The sequence below is a fragment of the Bubalus kerabau genome, chromosome X (assembly GCF_029407905.1).
Source record: "Bubalus kerabau isolate K-KA32 ecotype Philippines breed swamp buffalo chromosome X, PCC_UOA_SB_1v2, whole genome shotgun sequence".
Classification (NCBI taxonomy): Eukaryota; Metazoa; Chordata; class Mammalia; order Artiodactyla; family Bovidae; genus Bubalus; species Bubalus kerabau.
This window is the reverse complement of record NC_073647.1, coordinates 102,157,593-102,180,665: the sequence shown is the minus strand read 5'-3', so window position 1 is coordinate 102,180,665 and position 23,073 is coordinate 102,157,593. Positions and strand designations below refer to the sequence as shown.

Genomic DNA, 23,073 nt, shown 5'->3' with positions numbered 1-23,073 from the left:
CAAGATGGAGCCTGTTCTGTCTCTTTCCTCCTTAAACATTTCTTATTTATTAATATGACAGGAGATATTTTCATTTCCCAACTAACACACTAACAAGCTCAAACCAATAAACACATATGCTAAACCCAACAGCTGGAAAATACAGTCTTTTCAATCAAGAAATGAAACATTGTGGAAAACTGGGTCCCATATTTGAGGCTTAAGGCAAGTTTGACACTGGATTTCTAAATAATCCTTGCAAAAGGGGGAAACCATTACAAATTAGCACTTGAAACTGAATACTAATGAAAATGAATCAAATCAAAACTTGGAACTTGGGGCTTTCCTGGTGGTCTAGTGGTTAATAATCTACCTGCCAATGAAGCAGAAACCGGCTCCAAGATCCTACATGCTGAGGAGCAACTAAGCCCCTGTGCCACAACTACTGAGCCAAAGCTCCATGACTACTGAAGCCTGGTGCCTAGAGCCCGGGCTCCCAGAGAAGCCACCGCAATAAGCCACTCGCCACAACTAGAGAAAACCCGCAGCAGCAAGGAAGAAAACCAGCACAGTCCAATATTAAATAAATAAATAATCTTAAAAAACAAACAAAAAACCTTGAAACCTTGGATATTTAGAAGAGAGCTTTAGCCTTCATGCTTATATAAGGAAACAGGGAAGCCTGAGTACTCGAGTTTTTTCTTGTTTTAATGAATGAAATGTCCCATTACTGATGTCACAAGTCCCCCGCCCCTGCTCCGTGCACAGATACTTGGTTTCTGGCGCTCAACCACCTCAGCTCCCCGCGCCCACAGTGGTTAAACTCTCGCTGCGGGCAACTTCCGCTTCCTGGCCTAAATTTGACACGTACTATTCCCCCCGTGGCAAATACCCAGGGTCGGTGACAGCCGGAGCCGGGCGATGCCCCCAGCTGACAAGTGGACAGAGGCGCCGTCAGGTGGGCACGCAGCGGCGCCCGGGGCTCTGCCGCCGCAAGCCGCCTGCACGGATCAAGGGCCTTTCTGCACCTGGAGAAGTGGAGAAGTGGGGGCTGGGAGGGGGCGCCAGTGTCCTGCCGGTGGCTTGGAGGTGTTTTTCTAGCTAGGATAGGGGAGGGGGCAGGGGGAGTTACTACGTGTGAGGATGCGTCGGCCCCTGGGGATATGGCCGGAGGGCGGGGCCCCAGGACGCAGAGAAGGGAAGACACCAGGCCTACGCTTGGGGTAACAGTGGAGGATGCGGCGCAGGACGGAAGAGTCTGGGAGCCGCAGCCCGACCTGCTGGGCCGGATCGGCTCCCAGGAAACTCCGCCGAGGCAGGTCTGGCGAGGGACCGCTGGTTCCGCAGCCGCAGAGATGCCCACCCTCCCAAGATGGCGACTCCCGGAGAGACACTCCCAAGAGGACAGCCATGTTAGTGGTCTGACAAAGTCACTAAAGAAAATTGGAAAGCCCGCCTCTCCTCCGACACACACAGACACGCGCACGCACTGACACCTCGTGAGTGCACCCGGTGTAATTGGGGTGGACGGCGGCTTCGGCGCCGACACTGAGCATGTGCAGTGTGAAGTCCAGAAACGTCAGCGTCCCGCAGAGGCAGTTTCAACACTTTGGGCTCTGGGACTGAGTTTAATTGAGACGGCGATTTAGCAGCAGTAAAGCACTGACATAATTATGGGGGCGTTAGGACATAGCTTTCTTGCTCACTGATGGTATTCTGTGGGGTGAGTAATGGGGCTTCTCTGGAGTCTGTGAGGTGGAGCGACACGGGTTTGTGGGTGAATGATGGAGGCAGTAGGGAAAGTAATAAGCAGTCTGTGTGCTGAATTTTGGGGAATCTGTGGGGTCAGTGATACAGAGTCTATAGGGTGAGAAGGGGGCATTGATGAGGTGAGCGATGAGGAGTCTGTAGGGTGAGTGATGAGCCTCTTGGAGGCCACTGATGGGGTAAGTGACTGGGTTTGTGGGATAAGCAGTGGAAGTCTATGGAGTGAGTGATCAGGGGTAAGTGGAGTAAGGAATGGGGACTGTGGTGTGAGTGATCTGGTGTCAGAGATGTGATTCGAGCTCTGTGAGGTTGGTGCTTCGAGGACCTGTGCAGCGAATCATGGGCGTTCTGTGAGGCGTCATGGGGATTACTGAGGTTATGTGATGGAGCGGTCTGTGAGGTAAATGATGGGGTTCAGTGATGTGAGTGATGAGGATCTTTCGGAGAGTAATGGGTGGTCTGTAGAGTGAATGGTGGAGAGCCTGTGAGGTGAGGATTGGAGAATGAGTGAGTGATAGTTTTTGAGGTGAGTGATGAGGGCCGTGGGATGAGTGTTGCAGGGTCTATAAGGTATATGATTGGGTTTATTGGGTGGATGGACAAGGTTTCTGTGGTGTGAGTGATGGAGCTCTGTGGGATGAATGATACATTTATTTGGGACTGTTGATAGTGATAGAGGTGCCTATGGACCCCACGCTGCTTCATGGCATCAGTGATCGGTGGTTTTAGAATTGAGATGTGATTGTTTCAAAAACCTACTTTTGATCTTCTTGGTCCTCCTGTATCTTTGTTTCCTGTGTCATTAGTTTCTGCCCTTGATTTCATTATTTCTTTTCTTTAGATTTTTTCTTTTATTCCTATTTTTTAATTCCTAAATTGAATGCTTATCTTAATTAATATTCCATAATTTTCTCTTTCATGAATTTTTCTCTAAGAACACTTTAGTTTAATGTCACAAGTTTTTATATGTAACACGTCCACCATAGTTTATTAATAATGTTTTCTAATTTCTGTTGTGGTTTTCTCTCTGATCCCTTAGTTATTTAGGTATGAGATTTTTATTTGCCCCAAAGTTGAAATTTTTGTTATTGATTTCTAAATTATAGCCAGAGACTGTCATCTGAGTGATCATTAGGTACAGGAATGGATGTTCCTTAAAGTGGATGGTATATATTGAAATTTCGGTTATTTTCCAAGACTTTTGTAAAATTATATCTCCCACTAGCAGCATATAAAAGGGCTCACTCCAAAATCATCTCCCGCACTGATTGTTGCTGCTTTTTAAATTTCTGCTCTGAGGGCCAAACAAAACAGTATGAAGCTTACTTTGATGTGCATCTTCCTGACAACTGGCGGCCGAACATCTCATATTTATTGGCCACTGAAATGTATTTAAAAATTTTTTATATCCTTAGCTATTTTTTTTCCTTTATGTAGTTTGTCTTTCTCACTAATTTATGGATATTAACCTTCTGTCATTTATTGTAATTTTCCCCTTTATCTCTCTTTATTTTTTTCTTTTCCCTTTATCTCTCTTTATATCTTGATTTTTGAAACATGTCTTCGTATATAATTAGAAAAATAGTCATCTGATTAGATAATTTTTCTTTACAAGTTCTAAATATCGTGTCTTGCCTAGTGAGTTCTCCTTGATTTGGTGCTTAAGTAAATACATGACTTAAATTTAAATTTTCATTGTTTTAGGGTTAAATTTTAATCCAACTGGAAAATTCTGGTGTGTGGTATGAGATGAGATTAAAGTTTGTATTTTCCATTTGGTTAGAATATTTGACAGCACCAATCATTAAATGAATACCCTTTTCAAACTCAGTTAAATGCCACTTTTGTCACATAAATTCCCAAATGTTCTATTTCTGAACTCAATTTTTTCTTCTATATATGTATCTACTCCCTTTCAAAAAACTGTTGTGACTTTAGGAATACTTTTAATATTTAATAGTGCTAATCCCCTCACTCTTGCTTTCTTTGGTTGTTTTCGTTAATATTTTTTAGCATATATTCTTTCATATGAATGTTAAAAACCACTTTATTTTACTTCAAAAGCAACCATTAAAACTCTATTTTATAGTTTTCTTCTTATAGATTCAGGACCTTTTTTTAAAGTTCATTCTTAGATATTTTACACTTGATTTCATCATCACAATAAATAGCACATTTCTCTATTTCCATAGGGGGGAAATATTGATTAAAATTTTTTTCTTTTTGTATGTTATTTCTTATACAATCCAGTTATCACATTCTCATGTGAATTATAGTTGCCTTTTATGGTCTCTTAGTTTTTCTAGATATAATATCATGTCACATTCAATTAACAATGATTCTCTCTTCCTTTCAAATATTTTTTTCTGATTACTTCATTTTCTATTGCATTAGCGAGAGCTTTCAGAACAATGTTGAATGATACTTGATGGAGAGAACCTCTATCTTGTTGCTAATTTGGAAGTGAAGGATATTCATTCATTTATTCATTCAACAAATGTTTGTTAAATACCTTCCCCTTTCCAGATACTGGATTTGAAATCCTGCATGGCCACTTACTAACTACATGATCTTTTCTTTTTCTAACAGCTTTATTGATATAATTCATCTTCCACAAACTTCAACATTTAAAGCTTACAATTCAATTGTTGTTAGTATGTTCAAGTTGTGCAAATCACCCTCATAGTCCAATTTTAGAACACTTCATCACCCCCAAAAGGAAACATTGTACTGGTTCCACATTCCCACCCCATACCTCCAGCTGCAAGCAGCCACTGATTTACTTTGTCTCTATAAATTTGCCTATTCTAGACCTTTCATATGTATGGAATAAAACAATATATGCTCTTCAGTGACTATCTTTTTTCACTTAGAATGTTTTCAAGATTCATCCATGCTATACCATGTATCAGTACTTCATTCTTTATTACTGAATAATATTCCTTTGTGTCGATATACCTCATTTTGTTTATCCATTCATCAGTTGATAGATATTTGGGTTGTTTTCGCTTTTTGGCTACTATGAACAATGCTGCCATGAACGTTTGTGTACAAAAACTTGTACACAAGTTTGTATATTTTCATTTCTCTCAGAAGTGGAATTGCTAGGTCATACGGTACCTTTAAAGAACTGCCAAACTGTTTTTCAAAATAGTTGCACCATTTTACATGCTACCAGCAATATATGAAGGTTTCAATGTGTCATTCTTAACACTTGTTATTGTCTGTTTTTTTTATTCTAGCCATCTTAACGATTGTGAATGGTGTCTCATTGTGGTTTTTATTTCTATTTCCCTAATGAATGTTGAGAATCTTTTGATGTGTGCAATGGACTGCATGTTTATGTGCCCCTCCCACCCAAATTCACACCTTGAAATCTAAATCCCAGTGTGATGGTATTAAGAGGTAAGGCCTTTGGGAGGTGATTAGGTCATGAGGGTAGAGCCCTCATGAATGGGATTAGTGTCCTTATAAAAGAAACCTCAGAGAGCTCCTTTCCACCTTTTGCCATGTGAGGACACAAGAAGATGGCTGTCTATGAATCAGGAAGCAGGTTCTCACCAGACACCAAATCTGCTGACATCTGAGCTTGGATTTCCCAGCCTCCAGAATTGTAAGAAATAAATATTTGTTGTTTAAGCCAATATTCTCTAAGTAAAGTGATGGGAGTGGGATTGCTGGGTCATATGGTAGTTCTATTTTTAGCTTTTTGAGAAACCTCTATACTGTTTTCCACAGTGGCTGTACCAATTTACATTCCCATCACAGTGTACAAGGGTTCCCTTTTCTCCACATCCTTGCCAACATTTGTTATTTGTAGGCTTTTTGATAATAGCCATTCTGACAGGTGTGTGGTGATATCTCATTGTGGTTTTGATTTGAATTTCCCTGATGACTAATGATGCTGATCATCTTTTCATGAGCCTGTTGACCATCTTCATTTCTTCTTTGGAAAAATGTCTATTTAGTTCTGCCCATTTTTTCTGTGTGTTTTTAATTGGAAGGTAATTACTTAACAGTGTTGTGTTGGTTTCTGCTGTACAACAATGTGAATTAGCCATAATAATACATATATATTACCCCCTCCCTCTTGAGCCTCCCCCACCTGATCCCACCCCTCTAGATCTTCACAGAGCACCCGGCTGGGCTCCCTGTGTTATAAAGCAGCTTCCCACTAGCTAGCTATATACACGTGGTAGTGTATATATGTCAGTGCTACTTTCTTGATTTGTCCTATCCTCTCCTCCCCGAACTGTGTCCACAGGTCTGTTCTTTATATCTGCGTTTCCATTCAATAAGATATTTTAAGACAGGTCACATTTACCTAACTTTTGTCCCAGTATATTGTTATAGTTGTTCTACTTTATTATTAGTTGTTGTTAATCTCTTATTGTACCCAAATCGTAAATTAATTTTATCATAGGTATGCATGTGTATAAGAGATACAGCATATATAGGGTTTGGTACTATACACAGTATCATTTCTGCCCATTTTTAAATTGGGTTGTTTTTTGATATTGAGTTGTATGAGCTGTTTATATATAATATGTTGGATATTTCTTATCAGTCATATCATTTGCAAATGTTTTCTCTCATCTAGTAGGTTGTCTTTTCATTTTGTCAGTGGTTTCCTTTGCTTACAAAAGCTTTGAACAATTTTTTGAACATTGACATTGAACATCATTTAAACATTTTTAATTGAAATATATTTTGAGATAACTGTGGATTCACATGCAGTTGTAAAAAAAATAATGCAAAGTGATCCCATGTGCACTTTGCTCAGTTTCCTTCAGTTGTGACATTTTACAAAATTAAAGTATAATATACCAACCGGAATTTTGATCCTGATACAATTCAACCATCTTCATCAGATTTCCTCAGTCTTACTCATACATATATGTGTGTACTAAGTTTCATACAATTTGATCACCTGTGAAGCTTTGTGTATCCATCACCATAGTCAAAATACTGAATGGTTCCAATATCACAGTGATCCCTAGCCTTGCCCTTTTATAACCACACTGTTCACCTCTTGTCTCTACTAACCCTTGGAAACCACTGATCTGTTCTCCATGTCTAAAATTTTGTCACTTCAAAATTGTTATATTGATCAAATCATGTAGTATATAAACTTTTGACATTTTTTCAGCAATGTAGGAGAGATCCAGTTATTCTGCATCCTCACCAGCATTTTGCATTGTCAGTATTTATTTTAGCTATTCTGATATATGTGTAGTGATATCTCATTGTAGTTTTCATTTGCATTTCCCTGGTAGATAATAGGGGAATTATTTTCATATGCTTATTTGCCATCTATGTATCCTCTTTGGTGAAATGTCTGTTAGTATTTTCTAATTGTTTGGATGATTTTACTGTTGAGTTTTGAGAGTGTTTTATATATTCTACATACCAGTCTTTTGTCAGATATGTTATCTTCACGTATTGTTCACAGTCAGTAGCTTGTCTTTTCATTCTCTTTATCTTTTCCATCCTCTGATCTTTTTCAGAGCAAAGGTTTTTAAATTTTTGACAAGACCCAGTTTATCAGTGTTTGCTTTTATGGATTATGCTTTTGGTGTCCAATCTAAAAACTCTGATTCTCTGACACCAGCTGAATGTCCAACAACTCAATTTTTTTAACTTATTTATTTTAACTGGAAGCTTTTTACTTTATAATATTGAGGTGGTTTTGCCATACATTGACATGAGTCAGCCATGGGTATACGTGTATTCCCCATCCTAAGCACCCCCTCCCACCTCCCTCCCCATCCCATCCCTCTGGGTCATCCCAGTGCACCAGCCCTGAGCACCCTGTCTCATGCATCAAACCTGGACTGGCGATCCTGTTTCACATATGATAATATACATGTTTCAATGCTTTTCTCTCAAATCATCCCACCCTCGCCTTCTCCCACAGAGTCCAAAAGACTGTTCTATACATCTGTGTCTCTTTTGCTGTCTCGCATATAAGGTTATCATTACCATCTTTCTATTTTGACACTGCCTACCAGTATTCTTGCCAGGGAAATCCCATGGGCAGAGAAGCCTGGTGGGCTACAGTCCATGGGGTCTCAGAGTCAAACATGACTTATCAACTAAACAACAACCATCTGGAGTTAGCATCAGATCCCATAAATTAAAGGGCTCAATCCCACTGCCCCCACTTCAGATGCCAGTCACTGCAAGTCCCAGGCCACCCATACTTCTGATTTACTGGCTATAAATTGGGGTTTCCCAGCACCTCTTCCTCAGGTTTAGTAATTGCTAGAATAGCTCAGATATCAAGAAAAAACTGTTTACCAGTTTATTATAAAGATACAACTCAGGAACAGCCAGATGGAAGGGATCCACAGGGCAACTTATGGGGGAAGAGGTACAGAGTTTCCATGCCCTCTCTGGACATGCCTTCCTCACAGAACATCTATATTCAGCCTGGAAGGTTGCTCTGGATATACAGTTGTTCTAGCACCATTGAGTTGTTTTACATGTTTGTAAAAAAAAAATCAGTTGGTCATGCTTATGTGGGGCTATTTCTGCATCCTCTATTCTGTTCCATCGATATGTGTCTGTCCCTCTGCCCAGATCAGTTTTTGATTAATATATCCATGTAGTAAACTTTTAATATTTATTAGGATGATTCTCCCACTTTATCCTTCTTTGTTAAGACTGGTTTAGCTCTGGGTCCACTGGACTCGCAAGTCTACTGCAGAAAGTGTGGGTTCAATTCCTGTTTGGGGAACTAAGATCCTGCTTGCCACATGTCGTGGCAAAAAAAAAAAAGAAGACTGGTTTAGCTATTCTAGGGGTCTTGTCTTTCCATATAAATTTTAGAATATGCTTGTCTGTGGACGTTGAACATATTCTCATGTGCTTATTTGCCCTCCACATATTCTCTTTGGTGAAATGTCTCTTCATGTCTTTTGTCCATTTAGTTCTTTATATGTTATAAATATTAGTCTTTTGTCAAATAAGGGGTTTGTGAATATTTTCTCTCAGTATGCAGCTTGTCATTTCATCCTCTTAAGAGTGTCTTTTGCAGAGCTACAATTTTTAATTTTGATAAACTTATCTATTTTTTCTTTTTAAAAAATCATGTTTTTGGTGTCATACTAAGAACTCTTCACTAAGCCCTAAGTCCTGACAATTTTCTCTTCTGTTCTCTTCCAACAGTTTTACATTTTACACATAAATCTATGATCCATTTTAGGTTAATTTTTTATGCATTCTCGTGCTCAATTGCTTCAGTCATATCTGACCAACTCTTTGCAACCCTATGGACTAGCCCACCAGGCTCCTCTGTCCATGGGATTCTCCAGGCAAGAATACTGGAGTGGATTGCCATGCCATCCTTCAAGGGATCTTCCCTACCCAGGGATCGAACCAGCATCTCCTGCATTGCAGGCAGATTCTTCACTGCTGAGCCACTATGGAAACCCCAGTGTAACAATTAGAATGAGATTAATTTGGGTTTATTTTGTTTTATGTCTTGTTGTTGTTGTTTGTTTTTTTGCTTGTCAATATCCAATTACTCTAGCACCATTTGTTGAAAAGATATTGAATTGTTTTTGTACCTTTGTAAAAAAAATTTACATGACTGTATTTGTAGGAGGCGATATCTGTGTCCTCTATTCTGTTCCATGTGCTTCGCTGGAGTGGCTGTGAGGAGATACCCCATGCCCAAGATCAGAGAAACCTCAGCAAGATGGTAGGCACTGGAGCAGTGGGAAAATGGCTGTCTGAGAAGGCCTTACAAATAGCTGTGAAAAGAAGAGAAGTGAAAAGCAAAGGAGAAAAGGAAAGATATACCCATTTGAATGCAGAGTTCCAAAGAATAGCAAGGAGAGATAAGAAAGCGTTCCTTGGTGATCAGTGCAAAGAAATAGAGGAAAACAATAGAATAGGAAAGACTAGAGATCTCTTCAAGAAAATTAGAGATACCAAGGGAACATTTCATGCAAAAATGGGCACAATAAAAGACAGAAATGGTATGGACCTAACAGAAGCAGAAGAAATTAAGAAGAAGTGGCAAGAATACACAGAACTATACAAAAAAGATCTTCACGACCCAGCTAATCACCATGGTGTGATCACTCACCTAGAGCCAGACATCCTGGAATGCAAAGTCAAGTGGGCCTTAGAAAGCATCACTATGAACAAAGTTAGTGGAGGTGATGGAATTCCAGTTGAGCTATTTCAAATCCTGAAAGATGATGCTGTGAAAGTGCTGCACTCAATATGCCAGCAAATTTGGAAAACTCATCTGTGGTCACAGGACTGGAAAAGATCAGTTTTCATTCCAATCCCAAAGAAAGGCAATGCCAAAGAATCCTCAAACTATTGCACAATTGCACTCATCTCACACACTTGTAAAGTAATGCTCAAAATTCTCCAAGCCATGCTTCAACAGTACGTGAACCATGAACTTCCAGATGTTCAAGCTGGATTTAGAAAAGGCAGAGGAACCAGAGATCAAATTGCCAACATCCGTTGGATCATCAGAAAAGCAAGAGAGTTCCAGAAAAACATCTACTTCTGCTTCGTTGAATATGCCAAAGTCTTTGACTGTGTGGATCACCACAAACTGTAGAAAATTCTTGACCACTCCAAAGCATTTGACTGTGTGGATCATCACAAACTGTAGAAAATTATTAAAGAGATGGGAATACCAGACTACCTGACCTGGTTCTTGAGAAATCTGTATGCAGGTCAGGAAGCAACAGTTAGAACTGGACATGGAACAACAGACTGGTACCAAATAGGGAAAGGAGTACATCAAGGCTGTATACTGTCACCCTGCTTATTTAACTTATATGCAGAGTACATCATGAGAAACGCTAGGCTGGAAGAAGTACAAGCTGGAATCAAGATTGCTGGGAGAAATATCAGTAACCTCAGATGTGCAGATGACACCACCCTTATGGCAGAAAGCAAAGAAAAACTAAAGAGCCTCTTGATGAAAGTGGAAGAGGAGAGTGAAAAAGTTGGCTTAAAGCTCAACATTCAGAAAACTAAGATCATGGCATCTGGCCCCATCACTTCATGGCAAGTAGATGGGGAAACAGAGACAGACTTTATTCTTTGGGGCTCTAAAATCACCGCATATGGTGACTGCAACCATGAAATTAAAAGACGCTTACTCCTTGGAAGAAAAGTTATGACCAACCTAGACAGCATGTTAAAAAGCAAAGACATTATTTTGCCAACAAAAGTCCGTCTAGTCAAAGCTATGGTTTTTCCAGTGGTCATGTATGGATGTGAGAGTTGGACTATAAAGAAAGCTGAGTGCTGAAGATTTGATACTTTTGAACTGTGGTGTTGGAGAAGACTCTTGAGGCCCCTTGGACTGCAAGGAGATCCAACCAGTCCATCCTAAAGGAAATCAGTCCTGAATATTCATTGGAAGGACTGATGCTAAAGCTGAAACTCCAATACTTTGGCCACCTGATGGGAAGAACTGACTCACTGGAAAAGACCCTGATACTGGGAAAGACTGAAGGTGGGAGGAGAAGGGGACAACAGAGAATGCGATGGTTGGATGGCATCACCGACTCAATGGACATGAGTTTGAGTAAACTCCGGGAGTTGGTGACGCCCAGGGAGGCCTGGCATGCTGCAGTCCATGAGGTCACAAAGAGTCGGACACGACGGAGCAACTGAACTGAACTGAAGTGAATTGAACTGATTCTGTTCCATTGGTCTATGTGCCTATCCATTCATCTATACCCCGTTGTCTTGATTCCTATGTGTGCATCCTAAGTTGCTTCAATCGTATCCGTCTCTTTGCCACCCTATGGACTGTAGCCGGCCAGGCTCCTCTGTCCATAGGATTCTCCATGCAGGAATACTGGAGTGGGTTGCTGTGCCCTCCTCCAGGGAATCTTCCCAACCCAGAGATCAAACCCGCATCTATTAAGTCTTCTGTATTGGCAGTCAGGCACTTTACCACTAGCGCCACCTGGGGTAAATAAAAAGTATTGAAATCAAGTATGTTGATTTCTCCCACTTTATTCTTTGTCAGAATTGCTTTAACTGTTCTATATTGTATATCCTTTGTCTTTTCACACAGATTTTAGAATAATTTTGCCTATATCTACAAAAAATTCTTGCTGAGATTTTGGTAGAAATTGTATTAAATCTGCAGATCAACTAGTGGAGAATTGGTATTTTTACCATGCCATAGACACAGTACCTATACATTTATTTAGATCTTCGTTGATTTGCCTCATCAGCGTTTTATAGTTTTAAGCATTTGTTGTTGTTTTTGTTCAGTCACTAAGTTGTGTCTGACTGTTTGTGATCCCATGGACTGTAGCACCAGGCTCCTCTGTTCTCCATTATCTCCCGCAGTTTGTTCAAGTTCATGTCCATTGAGTCGGTGATGCTATCTAACCATCTCATCCTCTGCCAACCCATTCTCCTTTTGCTTTTAGTCTTTCCAAACATCAGGGTCTTTTCCAATGAGTCACCTGTTTGCATCAGGTGACCAAAGTATTGGAGCTTCTGCTTCAGCATCAGTCCTTCCAATGAATATTTCAGGATTGATTTCCTTTAGGATTTACTGGTTTGATCTCCTTGCTGTCCAAGGGACTCTCAAGAGTCTTTTCAATCACCACAGTTTGAAAGCATCAATTCTTCAGCACTCAGCCTTCTTTTTGGTCCAACTCTCATATCTGTTGGAGAAAGAAATGGCAACCCACTCCAGTACTCTTGCCTGGAAAATCCCATGGATGGAAGAGCCTGGTGGGCTACAGTCTATGGGGTTGCAAAGAGTTGGAAACAACTGAGCGACTTCACTTTTGCTTTCTCACATCCATACATGAATACTGGTGGTATAACATAATGATTAAGAGAACAGGCTCTGGAGTAAGACTTACAATCTATGTGACCTTGGATAAGTTATTTAAATTTTTTCCACTTAATAATAGTGAAGGGAAGGCATTCAGTTGTGTGCTACTCTTTGTGACTCCATGGACTATACAGTCCATGGAATTCTCCAGGCCAAAATACTGGAGTGGGTAGCCTTTCCCTTCTCCAGGGGATCTTCCCAACCCAAGGATCGAACTGCATTGCAGGCAGATTCTTTACCAGCTGAGCCACAAAGTAACAGTGTTATTTGTTCCAAATCCCCAATTACATTATTTTTCTTTAGTCAGTTATAAGTATATATCAATTGCAATAATCATTTCTCAAAAGTGCATTCCTCCAATTTTGAGTTTTCTATTACTATTTACTTTGTAATTGTTTACACTATTCCCTTGAGTATTCTCCTAAGATGCTAATATTGCCATATAATACTATAAATGTTTGTATGTCTAAAATTGTGTTTTGCTGTGACAGAAGAATGGTATTGAGCATGAGTGGGTTTTAAATGTTTAAATCTCAGTCCCTTTCTCTCAATAATTTTTAGATGTTTTTTGTCTAATATGGTTTTTAATTGTTGCAAATAAGTCTAGTGCCATTGTGATCCCTTTCCATTGTAAATAGCATGTTGTTTCTGCTTGGGAGCATTTTTTTACAACTATTCTTTTAATAGAAGCTTTTCATGTGATATTATTTTTATGTATTTATTTATTTTTAAAATTTATTTGGTTGCACTGGGGCTTAGTTGTGGCACCTGATATCTTCAGTATTTGTTGTAGCATTCAGGATCTTTAGTTGCAGCATGCAAACTCTTAGTTCCAGCATGTGGGATCTAGTTCTCTGACCAGGGATCGAACCCAGGCTCCCTGCATCGGGAGCATGAAGTCTTAGTCAATAGACCACCAGGGAAGTCCCCCCTGGCAGCATTTTAAGGTTTCTTTTTACCCTTTCAATTCAGTGCCAAACCAGATTTGGGGTTGATTTGGTTCCTCTGGGAGTGAAGGATTGCAAAGATTTTTGTCAGGGAGGATCATGGAGTTAAAGTCCAATAAGATTAGCTGGAAAAGGTCAGTTTTCGTTCCAATCCCAAAGAAAGGCAATGCCTAAGAATCCTCAAACTACCGCACAATTACAGTCATCTCACACGTTAGCAAAGTAATACTCAAAATCCTCCAAGCCAGGCTTCAACAGTACGTGAACCCAGAACTTACAGTTGTTCGAGCTGGATTTAGAAAAGGCAGAGGAACCAGAGATCAAATTGCCAACATCCGTTCAATCATTGAAAAACTGAGAGAGTTCCAGAAAAACATCTGCTTCTGCTTCATTGACTATGCCAAAGCCTTTGACTGTGTGGATCACCACAAACTGCGGAAAATTCGTAAAGAGATGGGAATACCAGACCATCTGACCTGCCTCTTGAGAAATCTGTATGCAGGTCAAGAAGCAACAGTTAGAGCTGGACGTGGAACAGCAGACTGGTTCCAAATCAGGAAAGGAGTACGTCAAGGCTGTATATTGTCACCCTGCTTATTTAACTTAAATGCAGAGTACATCATGCAAAATGCTGGGCTGGAGGAAGCCCAAGCTGGAATCAAGATTGCCAGGAGAAATATTGATAACTTCAGATATGCAGATGATGCCATCCTTATGGCAGAAAGTGAAGGAGAACTAAAGAGCCTCTTGATGAAAGTGAAAGAGGAGAATGAAAAAGTTGGCTTAAAATTCAACATTCAGAAGACTAAGATCATGGCATCTGGTCCCATCACTTCAAGGCAAATAGATGGGGAAACAATGGAAACAGTGACAGGCTTTATTTTGGGGGGCTCCAAAATCACTGCAGATGGTGACTGCAGCCATGAAATTAAAAGACGCTTGCTCCTTGTGATAGCTTATGGTGAACAATGTCCAATTCGTGATCTCCGAAGAAGATTTAACTTTGGGACCAGGGACCAGGCTTGATCACTTAAGAGCTTTTGTGTAGCAGAGTTTTATTAAAGTAAGAAAAGGGATGAGAAAGCTTCTGACATAGACATCAGAAGGGGGATGGAGAATGCCACCCCCTCGCAAATGTTAGCAAGGGAGTTATATACTTTTTAATTAATTATTACAATAAATCAAAAGAATGTCTCAAGTTTGTGAAAATTTTACCAGACCCAGTCCCATAATTTACACTGTAAGATATCAGGATTAGTCAGAAGGTTTTCAGGAAGGAGAAACTGCCCTCAGTCAGGATGCACTGCTGTTGTATAATCACTAGTACAGAGTTCAAACTGAGCTATTTGTGGTGTAATCATCAGTTTCAGACTTAAAGAAAAAATGTGTTATGTCGCTAAGACTAAGGAATGTAGAGAAAAAAAGATGTTTGTCCTTTCCTCCTCCTTGAGAATTCCAGAGCCCTATCTCCGCTTTGAGAGCCCCAGGCCCCTTTCTCCTCCTTGGGGACCCCAGACTTCTTATCAATCTGCCTAGGAATTGACTCTCTCACTCGAAAGAAAAGCTATGACCAACCTAGACAGCATATTAAAAAGCAGAGACATTACTTTGCCAACGAAGGTCCGTCTAGTCAAGGCTATGGTTTTTCCAGTAGTCATGTATGGATGTGAGAGTTGGACTATAAAGTAAGCTAAGCACTGAAGAATTGATGCTTTTTGAACTTTGGTGTTGGAGAAGACTCTTTTTTTTTTTTTTTTTTTTTGGAGAAGACTCTTAAGTGTCCCTTGAACAGCCAGGAGATCCAACCAGTCCATCCTAAAGGAAATCAGTCCTGAATATTCATTGGAAGGACTGATGCTGAAGCTGAAACTCCAATACTTTGGCCACCTGATGGGAAGAACTGACTCATTTGAAAAGACCCTGATGCTGGGACGTGGGGTAGCTCCTTTCGGCCGCCACCCCTGACCTTGGACGTGGGGTAGCTCCTCTCAGCCGTGCTTCTGTGCCCCTTGCACTGCAAGGAGATCCAACCAGTCCATCCTAAAGGAAATCAGTCCTGGGTGTTCATTGGTAGGACTAATGTCGAAGCTGAAACTCTAGTACTTTGGCCACCTGATGCGAAGAGCTAACTCATTTGAAAAGACTGTGATGCTGGGAAAGATTGAGGGCAGGAGGAGAAGGGGATGAGAGAGGATGAGATGGTTGAATGGCATCACCGACTCAATGGACATGAGTTTGAGTAAACTCCGGGAGTTGGTGACGGACAGGGAGGCCTGGCGTGCTGCAGTCCATGAGGTCGCAAAGAGTCGGACATGACTGAGCGACTGAACTGAACTGAAGATTAGATAATTTGGGGCCTATAGATTGCATTCATGTTGAATCAGTGAGTGAGAATCTTGGGAAATCCTTGAAGAAACATAATTAGATATATGTGGGTAAGTAATTGGGACCTCTGTAGAAATTCTTGAGGTTTTATAAGAGTTGGAGATCTGAAGTCATTGATCAGTCCGTGCGAGTTACTGATTGGGACACTGAGGTGGTAAAAGATTCATTGCAAGCCTTGGATTTCAGGTCTTTGGGAGTCAGTTTTAGCAACCCTATAGGAGTCATTGATTGGGACCTATGAACATTGGTAATTGCAGGACCTTTGATTTAGTATGTGATGGTCTATTTTGAGGGGTTTATGAGCGTCATTGACTATATATGGGCTGTGAGTTATGGAGTCCTACAGGAAGTCAGGTTGGACCCATTGAACAGACTAATAGTTGATTTTCTATTGAGGTTGTGTTGCCTGTGTTGGTGATTATTTGAAGAGCCTAAGGAAACCAGTTGATGGCACCATTTGGGACACAGTTTTTGTCAAGCATTGTAGGTTACCAATTTAGGAGCCTGTGCAGACATGTTGACTTTCAGGGCCAGATGGGAATTGGGGGAGAGGGTACAAAGAGTTTATGTTTCCATCTTTGGCAAAAGAGAGTGGGCTCTATAAATTTCCCAGAATGTACACTGAATTATACAAAATATTGGTTTATGCATATGTGATATGGTCACCCTTCAACCAGAGCACTTTAAAGGCAGCAAGAAACAGAAATAATGTTTATTGTGATTCTTCCACATATAGAATACCATATGGCCCAGTAGTTAAAGAAAATGTACTTTGGAGTTAGGCAGACCTGGGTTTGAATCCCTGTCCTTCCCCTAATCTAAGTAATCTTGGCGTAATTTTTTTTTATATATAGCTGCACCATGTGGCTTGTGGGATCTTAGTTCCCTGACCAGGGGCAAATTTCTTAATAGTTACAAACAGCTCTATCTGATGGTAAAGAGAATAATAGGAAAAAGTAATACGTAGTTCATATGATGAGTTTGAAAATTAAATGAAGTACTAACAAAACATTCCTTGTACCTTATAATAACAGCAATATTTAATATCAATGGGATGTGTTTTCCCAGTGCCAAATAAGAGTGAGTGCTTTTGAAGTATCATGTCATTTAACTCTAATAGCCCTGTGAGATGGGTGTTTTCATCCTCAGTTTTAAAGTGAAAAACCTCAGACTAAAGTGACTTCCCTAGATTCTAGCTAGAATGCAAAAGAGCTGGAATTAAAACTCTCATTCATTTTACATGAGTTTTGTCCGCATTCTATGTAGGTGTTGGTTACTGAACTTTCCCACACTATCCAGTGTTAACTATTCTTTGGTGCCCCCAGGAAACGCTTGTGGGTTGAATGCTGAATGCTGAATGATTGACCACATGGACACTGCCTTTCCAGGTTTTTTGAAGTCTCTGCGGAGCCCTTGGGCCAGACCCCATAGTGAAGGCTGCAGGATCTTCCTTCCAGCCCCAGAAGCTCACACTGAGTCCACGGACCAGCCTAGCCTCAGGGTCTCAAGAAGAGCAGCGTTGTGAGCAAGAGAGCCCAAGGGTTGAGGAAGATGCCAGCCGACCAGAGCTATCCCCAGTGGTCCCCAGACCTGGCTGCAGAGGGACAAGGCAGCATGTGTGAGGTGAGGAGGGAGAGGGCTTCAGGGGCAGGAGTTCATTCAGTGAGGAGATGGCTCTGACCTGTTGCTAGGGACTTAGGGCGGGGACAGGAAGGGCAAATTCCAGACTTGCTGCCACTGAAATGAATCACCATCCCCCTGCTGAGGGTGAGCACCACGTGGCTGGTGTCCCACATCCAGATCACTTCCTATTTCAGTGGAAAATATGATGCAGCCGATGGAGAAAAGGTGGGATGGAAGGTCAGCTGCACCGCCTGGGGGAAGGGGAAGCAGCTCCCTGTAGAGTGTCTGTGGGTAAGATCCAGCTAGAATTGACCACTGGCCCCAGCCATGGAGACACTGTCCCTGATGCCCAGCATATTCCCTCCACTACCCACTGGCTCTGTGCACGCACTCAGCTGATCCTTGGGGATTTGCTGATTCCGCCTCTATCCTGATCTAGGGAGAAAAGTCCCCTTTTTTGGAGCTTAGAGGATGGCAGGGTAGTAGGGTGAGCACAGTCTCTAGGGCCCTTCTAGTTCTTCCTACTCCTCTCAAAGATTAATAAAGTGGCCTGGGAAGGTACATGACTTGCCCAGGCCCCTGGGGTTTTGAGTGACAGCAGTGGACTGGTACCAGGTCTCCTGACTGTGTCCTCTACCCTCACCACACTCCAGCCAAGACCAGGTTTCCCACTAAAAGTTCCCTGGAAATTGTGTAAACAGAGGAAGACAAGGGAGCCAGACCCTGCCCCACAGCTCCCTCCTTCCAACTGTCCTGAGTCTACTGTCAACTCTGGGGACAGGCTGGTTGTCACAGGGGCTCAGGATCATGTGGTCATTAGAATAACATTAAGCTTTTAAAACTTATTTTGATATTTATTATTTAGTAATTTCATTATTTAGAATATGCAGGTAAGCAAATAGTAGAAAATAAAACATTACTTATAATTTCAGCATTAGTCAAAGTTAACCATTGTTAGCATTTAGCTTTTTCCTTACAGTTTTTTCCCTTTGTACGTGCATGTATGTGGGTATGTGGATATACACATGTGGGGCTGAGAGTATACATACATACCACACACATACACACGATACAGCTCAAGTTTAAAAATGAAATTGTAGTATTTGGTTGTTTCCTTTTTAACTTGGCTGCTGCTGCTGCTGCTAAGTCGCTTCAGTCGTGTCTGACTCTGTGCGACCCCATAGACGGCAGCCCACCAGGCTCCCCCGTCCCTGGGATTCTCCAGGCAAGAACACTGGAGTGGGTTGCCATTTCCTTCTCCAGTGCATGAAAGTGAAAGTGAAGTCGCTCAGTCGTGTCCAACTCTTAGCGACCCCATGGACTGCAGCCCACCAGGCTCCTCCATCCATGGGATTTTCCAGGCAAGAGTACTGGAGTGAGTTGCCATTGCCTTGCACTTCAGTATAATTTTCTAGACAGTAAATATTTTTCTTCACATGATACATAACATAGTAGCTTTTTATCCTTTGGATAAACTATCATTTAACCAGTCCACTGTATGTGAACTTAGGGCATTCGAGGTTTTCTATTGTGATGAAAACTGCTATGGTGAAATTCTTACATTTAAATCTTTTTGCCCAAGTCACTGAAGTTATATTTTGAGTAAAAGGTATAGGGACACTGAATGATAAACAAACTGCTGCCTAACAGGAGGGCACTTCCACTCTGGAAAACTATCCTTGTCTGGTTTCTGCTCCATCAGATCAGTCACAGACCCACCAGTTGGGGTCACAGCAATGTGGTCCTCCCCACTCCTTCTGCACATGGCCCCTTGCCCAGCCAATGTGTGGGAATTTCTGGATGAATGATTCTGGTCTCTGCAAGGCACAAGACTTATGTCTTCCTTCCCAATCATAGACTTATTTTTTAATTTAATTTATATTTTTAACACCAAAAGCATTTTTGCATTGGGGTATAACCAATTAACAGTGTTGTGATAGTTTCAGGTGAGCAGTGAAGGGACTCAGCCATACATATACATGTATCCATTCTCTCCCAAACCACCCTCCCATCCAGGCTGCCACATAACATTGAGCATAGTTCCCTGTGATACATAGTAGGTTTTTGTTGCCAACCATAGATGTATGCCCCCTTTTCAAGAAGAAGTGGAAATGACAAAGACCCTGGTGAATGTTATTTATTCACGTATTTATTTGTTAAGTTCTTAGTTTTTTCATTAGATGTCAAGAAGCAGGAAATGGGCAGATACCACGGAACCAATAAAAATGTCCCTGGAGGTAAGGAACAGTCAGTTGGGCTAAGAAATAGTGACTGAAGCTGAAAAACAGGAAGAGGGGTCAGTAAAAGAAAGAGAGATAGGGAATAGCCACAGGGAACATCTAGAGGACCATGGTGCACATACTCCAGACAGAAGATAGCCAAGGGGCACAGGAGACAGGTGGGAGTGCAGTGGAACAAACAGAGGCAATGGAAAAACAAGAGCCAGAGGCCAGAGAGCAGCAAAGAGACCAAGAAATAGTAGTCTAAGCTGGAGAAGTGGTAATAGTGGGGAGCACACAAGATCCAGAAGGTATGAGAACAATCGGAGAGATTTCAAAATAGGAGGAGAAACCAGGAGATGGAGGAATCAGATAGCAGCCAGAGGGAACAGAGACCAGCCAGAGGGATGAGGAAACAGAAGACTCAGCTAGATGGAAAAAACAAAAAGGTTTGGTGTGTTGGGTAAGAGCCTGCCAGATAAGCCACTTCAAAGATACCAGGGGTCAGACGGAAAATCTGAGAGGGTGGGGAAAGGCACAGGTACCGGGGGTCAGGAAATGGGGAGAAATGGGAAAGACGAGCCTGGGAGTAGGCAGCAGCTGGAGGAATCTGGTACCAGCTGCTGAAGCTATAGAACAGGTTGGAGGAGCAGGGAAGTGACAGACCCATGGGACAGTTGGAGAGACAGAAAGGGGCCTCCAAAGCTGAGGAGTAGCCAAGGGTACCAGGGGCACCAAGGAATAGTCACTGAGGCTGGGGAACAGCAAAGCTGTGCTGGGTGTGCTCTAGAAGTTCTGGGGCCTAACCAGAGGACTAGGGAACAGCACAGTGGGCATCAAAAGTGTATCTGGTATTGGATAGTAGCCCGACTTACTAGCGAACAACTAGAGGGACTAGAGAAGAGCTGGAAGGCATAGTATCCTTTCCCAAAGCCAGAGCCCATGTAGTGGGCACTGGGGTTAATAGAGAGTTGCCAGAGCCAGGGGACATCCAGAGTTCCAGAGGGATAGGGCAACAGTGGCTTCCTGGGATGTGGGGCTTCAGTGCTAAAACAGGGAAAGTCCTGGGCATACTGGGACAGTTGTTCACCTTGCCTAAGAAACAGTCAAAGGAACTGAAGGTCAGACATAATCCAAGTGATGGAGAAGACGAAAGTACAGTGTCACAGAGCACATAGAAGTAGTATACACTGATGATCAAGAGCCTAGACTAGGAGCTGGGTAGACCAGTGCTCCACATAGTGTGGTCCATGGACCAGACACAGGAGCATCAGATGAGAGCATATTAGAAATGCATTCCAGGACAGCCTAAGGGACAGGAAAGAATTGAGTCTAGAGAGAAGTCAGAAAACTCAAAGGGCAGTCAGTCTGTATCAACTAGAAGAAATGAGAAAGCCTCATCAGGACTAGGGAGCAGTCAGATGGACTGGGCACAACCATAATGGTGCCACAGACTAAGGATCAGCTAGAGGGACAGCTGCCAAAGGGAACACAGGACAGTCAGGGGCACCAGGGATCAGTCGGAGGGAAGAAGAAATAGGAGGCATGGAACAATGAAACAAGGGACCATCAGAGGAAGCAATAAACAGAGGCATCAGGAAAGAGACCAGAGGACACTCAGAAATAACAAGAAACATTTAGAGGGAACAGTAAACAGGGACCAAGGAAGAGTCAGAATGGGGACCATGCAGAGGAAAAAAGAACCAGTAGAAGGAGCAGGAGAAGTCAGGGGACAGGAGTGGGCAGGGTAAGCAGGGAAAGACGGAGGGGGGAGTACACAGAGAACAATCTGATGAGAAGGGAAACAGCCAGAGGGAGCAGGAAAGACCAGGGCACCCCCAGCTAAGTAGGAACATGCAGAGAGGTTGGGAATCTAGCTCTGAGTAAGGGCAGAGTGAACTACATTGCACACTTTCAGGCAGCCTAGTAAGTGGCCTGAGAACACGTCTGCTAGGCTGGGATAGGGTTTAGAAGGGCAGGATCATCTCACAGGAGGTGACGGAGAAGCGTGCTGGGGCAGGAGTGAGAGTAGCCCTGAAGCTGGAGGACTGAGCCCCAGCAGGCTGACTGCAGGGTGGGACAGAGCAGATGGCCAGGGACAAAATGGGCAGTAAGTGATGGATCCTGGCAGCATAGCGTGCCCCAGGGCTGAGAGTGCAGAGAGTTCTGGGACACAGATGACCCTGAAGGGAGACACTGCTGTGTGGTTCACTGGCGAGCCATCAGGGGCTTAGCAGGGATCCTCACATAGGATGAGGAAGTCCCTGTAGGGGTTCTGATGGTGGCAGAGACACAGGCCATCCTCCATGGTGGAAATGGGCCAGAAAACCATACCTTTTCATATGTGGCTGGTGAGGCTAGAATCTGGATGGGTCTGTATTAGCAACTTTGTATCCTAATTGCTAGCTCCAAAACCCCCTGTCCATCACCTCACATAACCCCTCCCAACCAGGGTAGAGTCCAAAAAAGTGTCTTATTTTGGTGGGAAAAGGGATGGAAGTGGGGCATCTGTGCCTGGCAAGATCTTTGTACACTTTCCCTGTGTGAATCCAAGGGAGGGAGAGACAGGTGAAGATGGTCTTTTTGTCTGCCAGCTTGGGCTGTCAGAGTTGTTAAAATGTTTCACAATGTTTGAAAAAGAATACATATATGTATATATAATACATACATATATATGAATATATATATATGTTTGCTGTATACCTGAAACTAACACAACATTGTAAATTAACTATCATTCAATAAAAAAGTTTTTAAAAAAAATGTTTAACAATGCCAAATGGTAGAATATTTTAAATTTTCCACACTAGTTGCCACGTAGCCACCCCTCCCCCACATCTGAGGCTCCTCCCCTGTGTCACCTACACACCTCCCAGTCTGTCCTGGCTCAGGTCACAGGCAAGAGAACAAGGATCAGGAGGGTGGGCAGGCAGAATGAGAGCTTCCCTCCAGCCTGACCCTGGGACTTCTCCTGGGTAAGTGCCCTTGGGCAGTGAGGGAGAGCAGGTCAGGTGTGTGGCTAGAGGCTCCAGTGGAGTTCCTCCTCTTGGCAACCTTTGAGGCTGTGCTCGGGAGAACTGGTGGGTGGAGAAGTGCTGGGCATGGCCCAGTGCTTGTGGATCTGCCTCTGGAGCTGCAGGTGGTGGAGCAGGTACTGTGAGTTCTGTGCCTGCTCTATGTCCCTGTGCACTTACTAATAAGGGCCCCCAAAGAACAAAGGGTCTTTCAATGAATAAAGGCTCCTCATTTCCTCATAGCTGAATCACTAGATCTTGTCTTGATACTTAGTGCATTTTCTCTCCTGTTT

The 23,073-nt window shown here is 42.4% G+C and overlaps 1 protein-coding gene across 5 annotated transcripts in view; it reads left to right on the top strand.

Moving 5' to 3' along the window:
• Nucleotides 1-1,539: 1,539 nt before the first annotated feature.
• Nucleotides 1,540-23,073, top strand: part of ZNF41 (zinc finger protein 41) — a 46,631-nt gene continuing 25,097 nt past the window's right edge. The window contains exons 1-3 of one of the 5 annotated variants that reach the window (XM_055563387.1): nt 4,098-5,359; nt 9,353-9,451; nt 17,313-17,547. In XM_055563387.1, coding sequence (XP_055419362.1) covers nt 17,476-17,547 — 72 coding nt within the window. In that variant the 5' untranslated portion in view covers nt 4,098-5,359; nt 9,353-9,451; nt 17,313-17,475. Of the gene's footprint in view, nt 1,703-1,744; nt 2,273-4,097; nt 5,360-9,352; nt 9,452-17,249; nt 17,548-23,073 lie in introns of those variants that run through there. The other 4 variants (XM_055563393.1, XM_055563392.1, XM_055563388.1 and 1 more) reach the window with 4 other exon arrangements.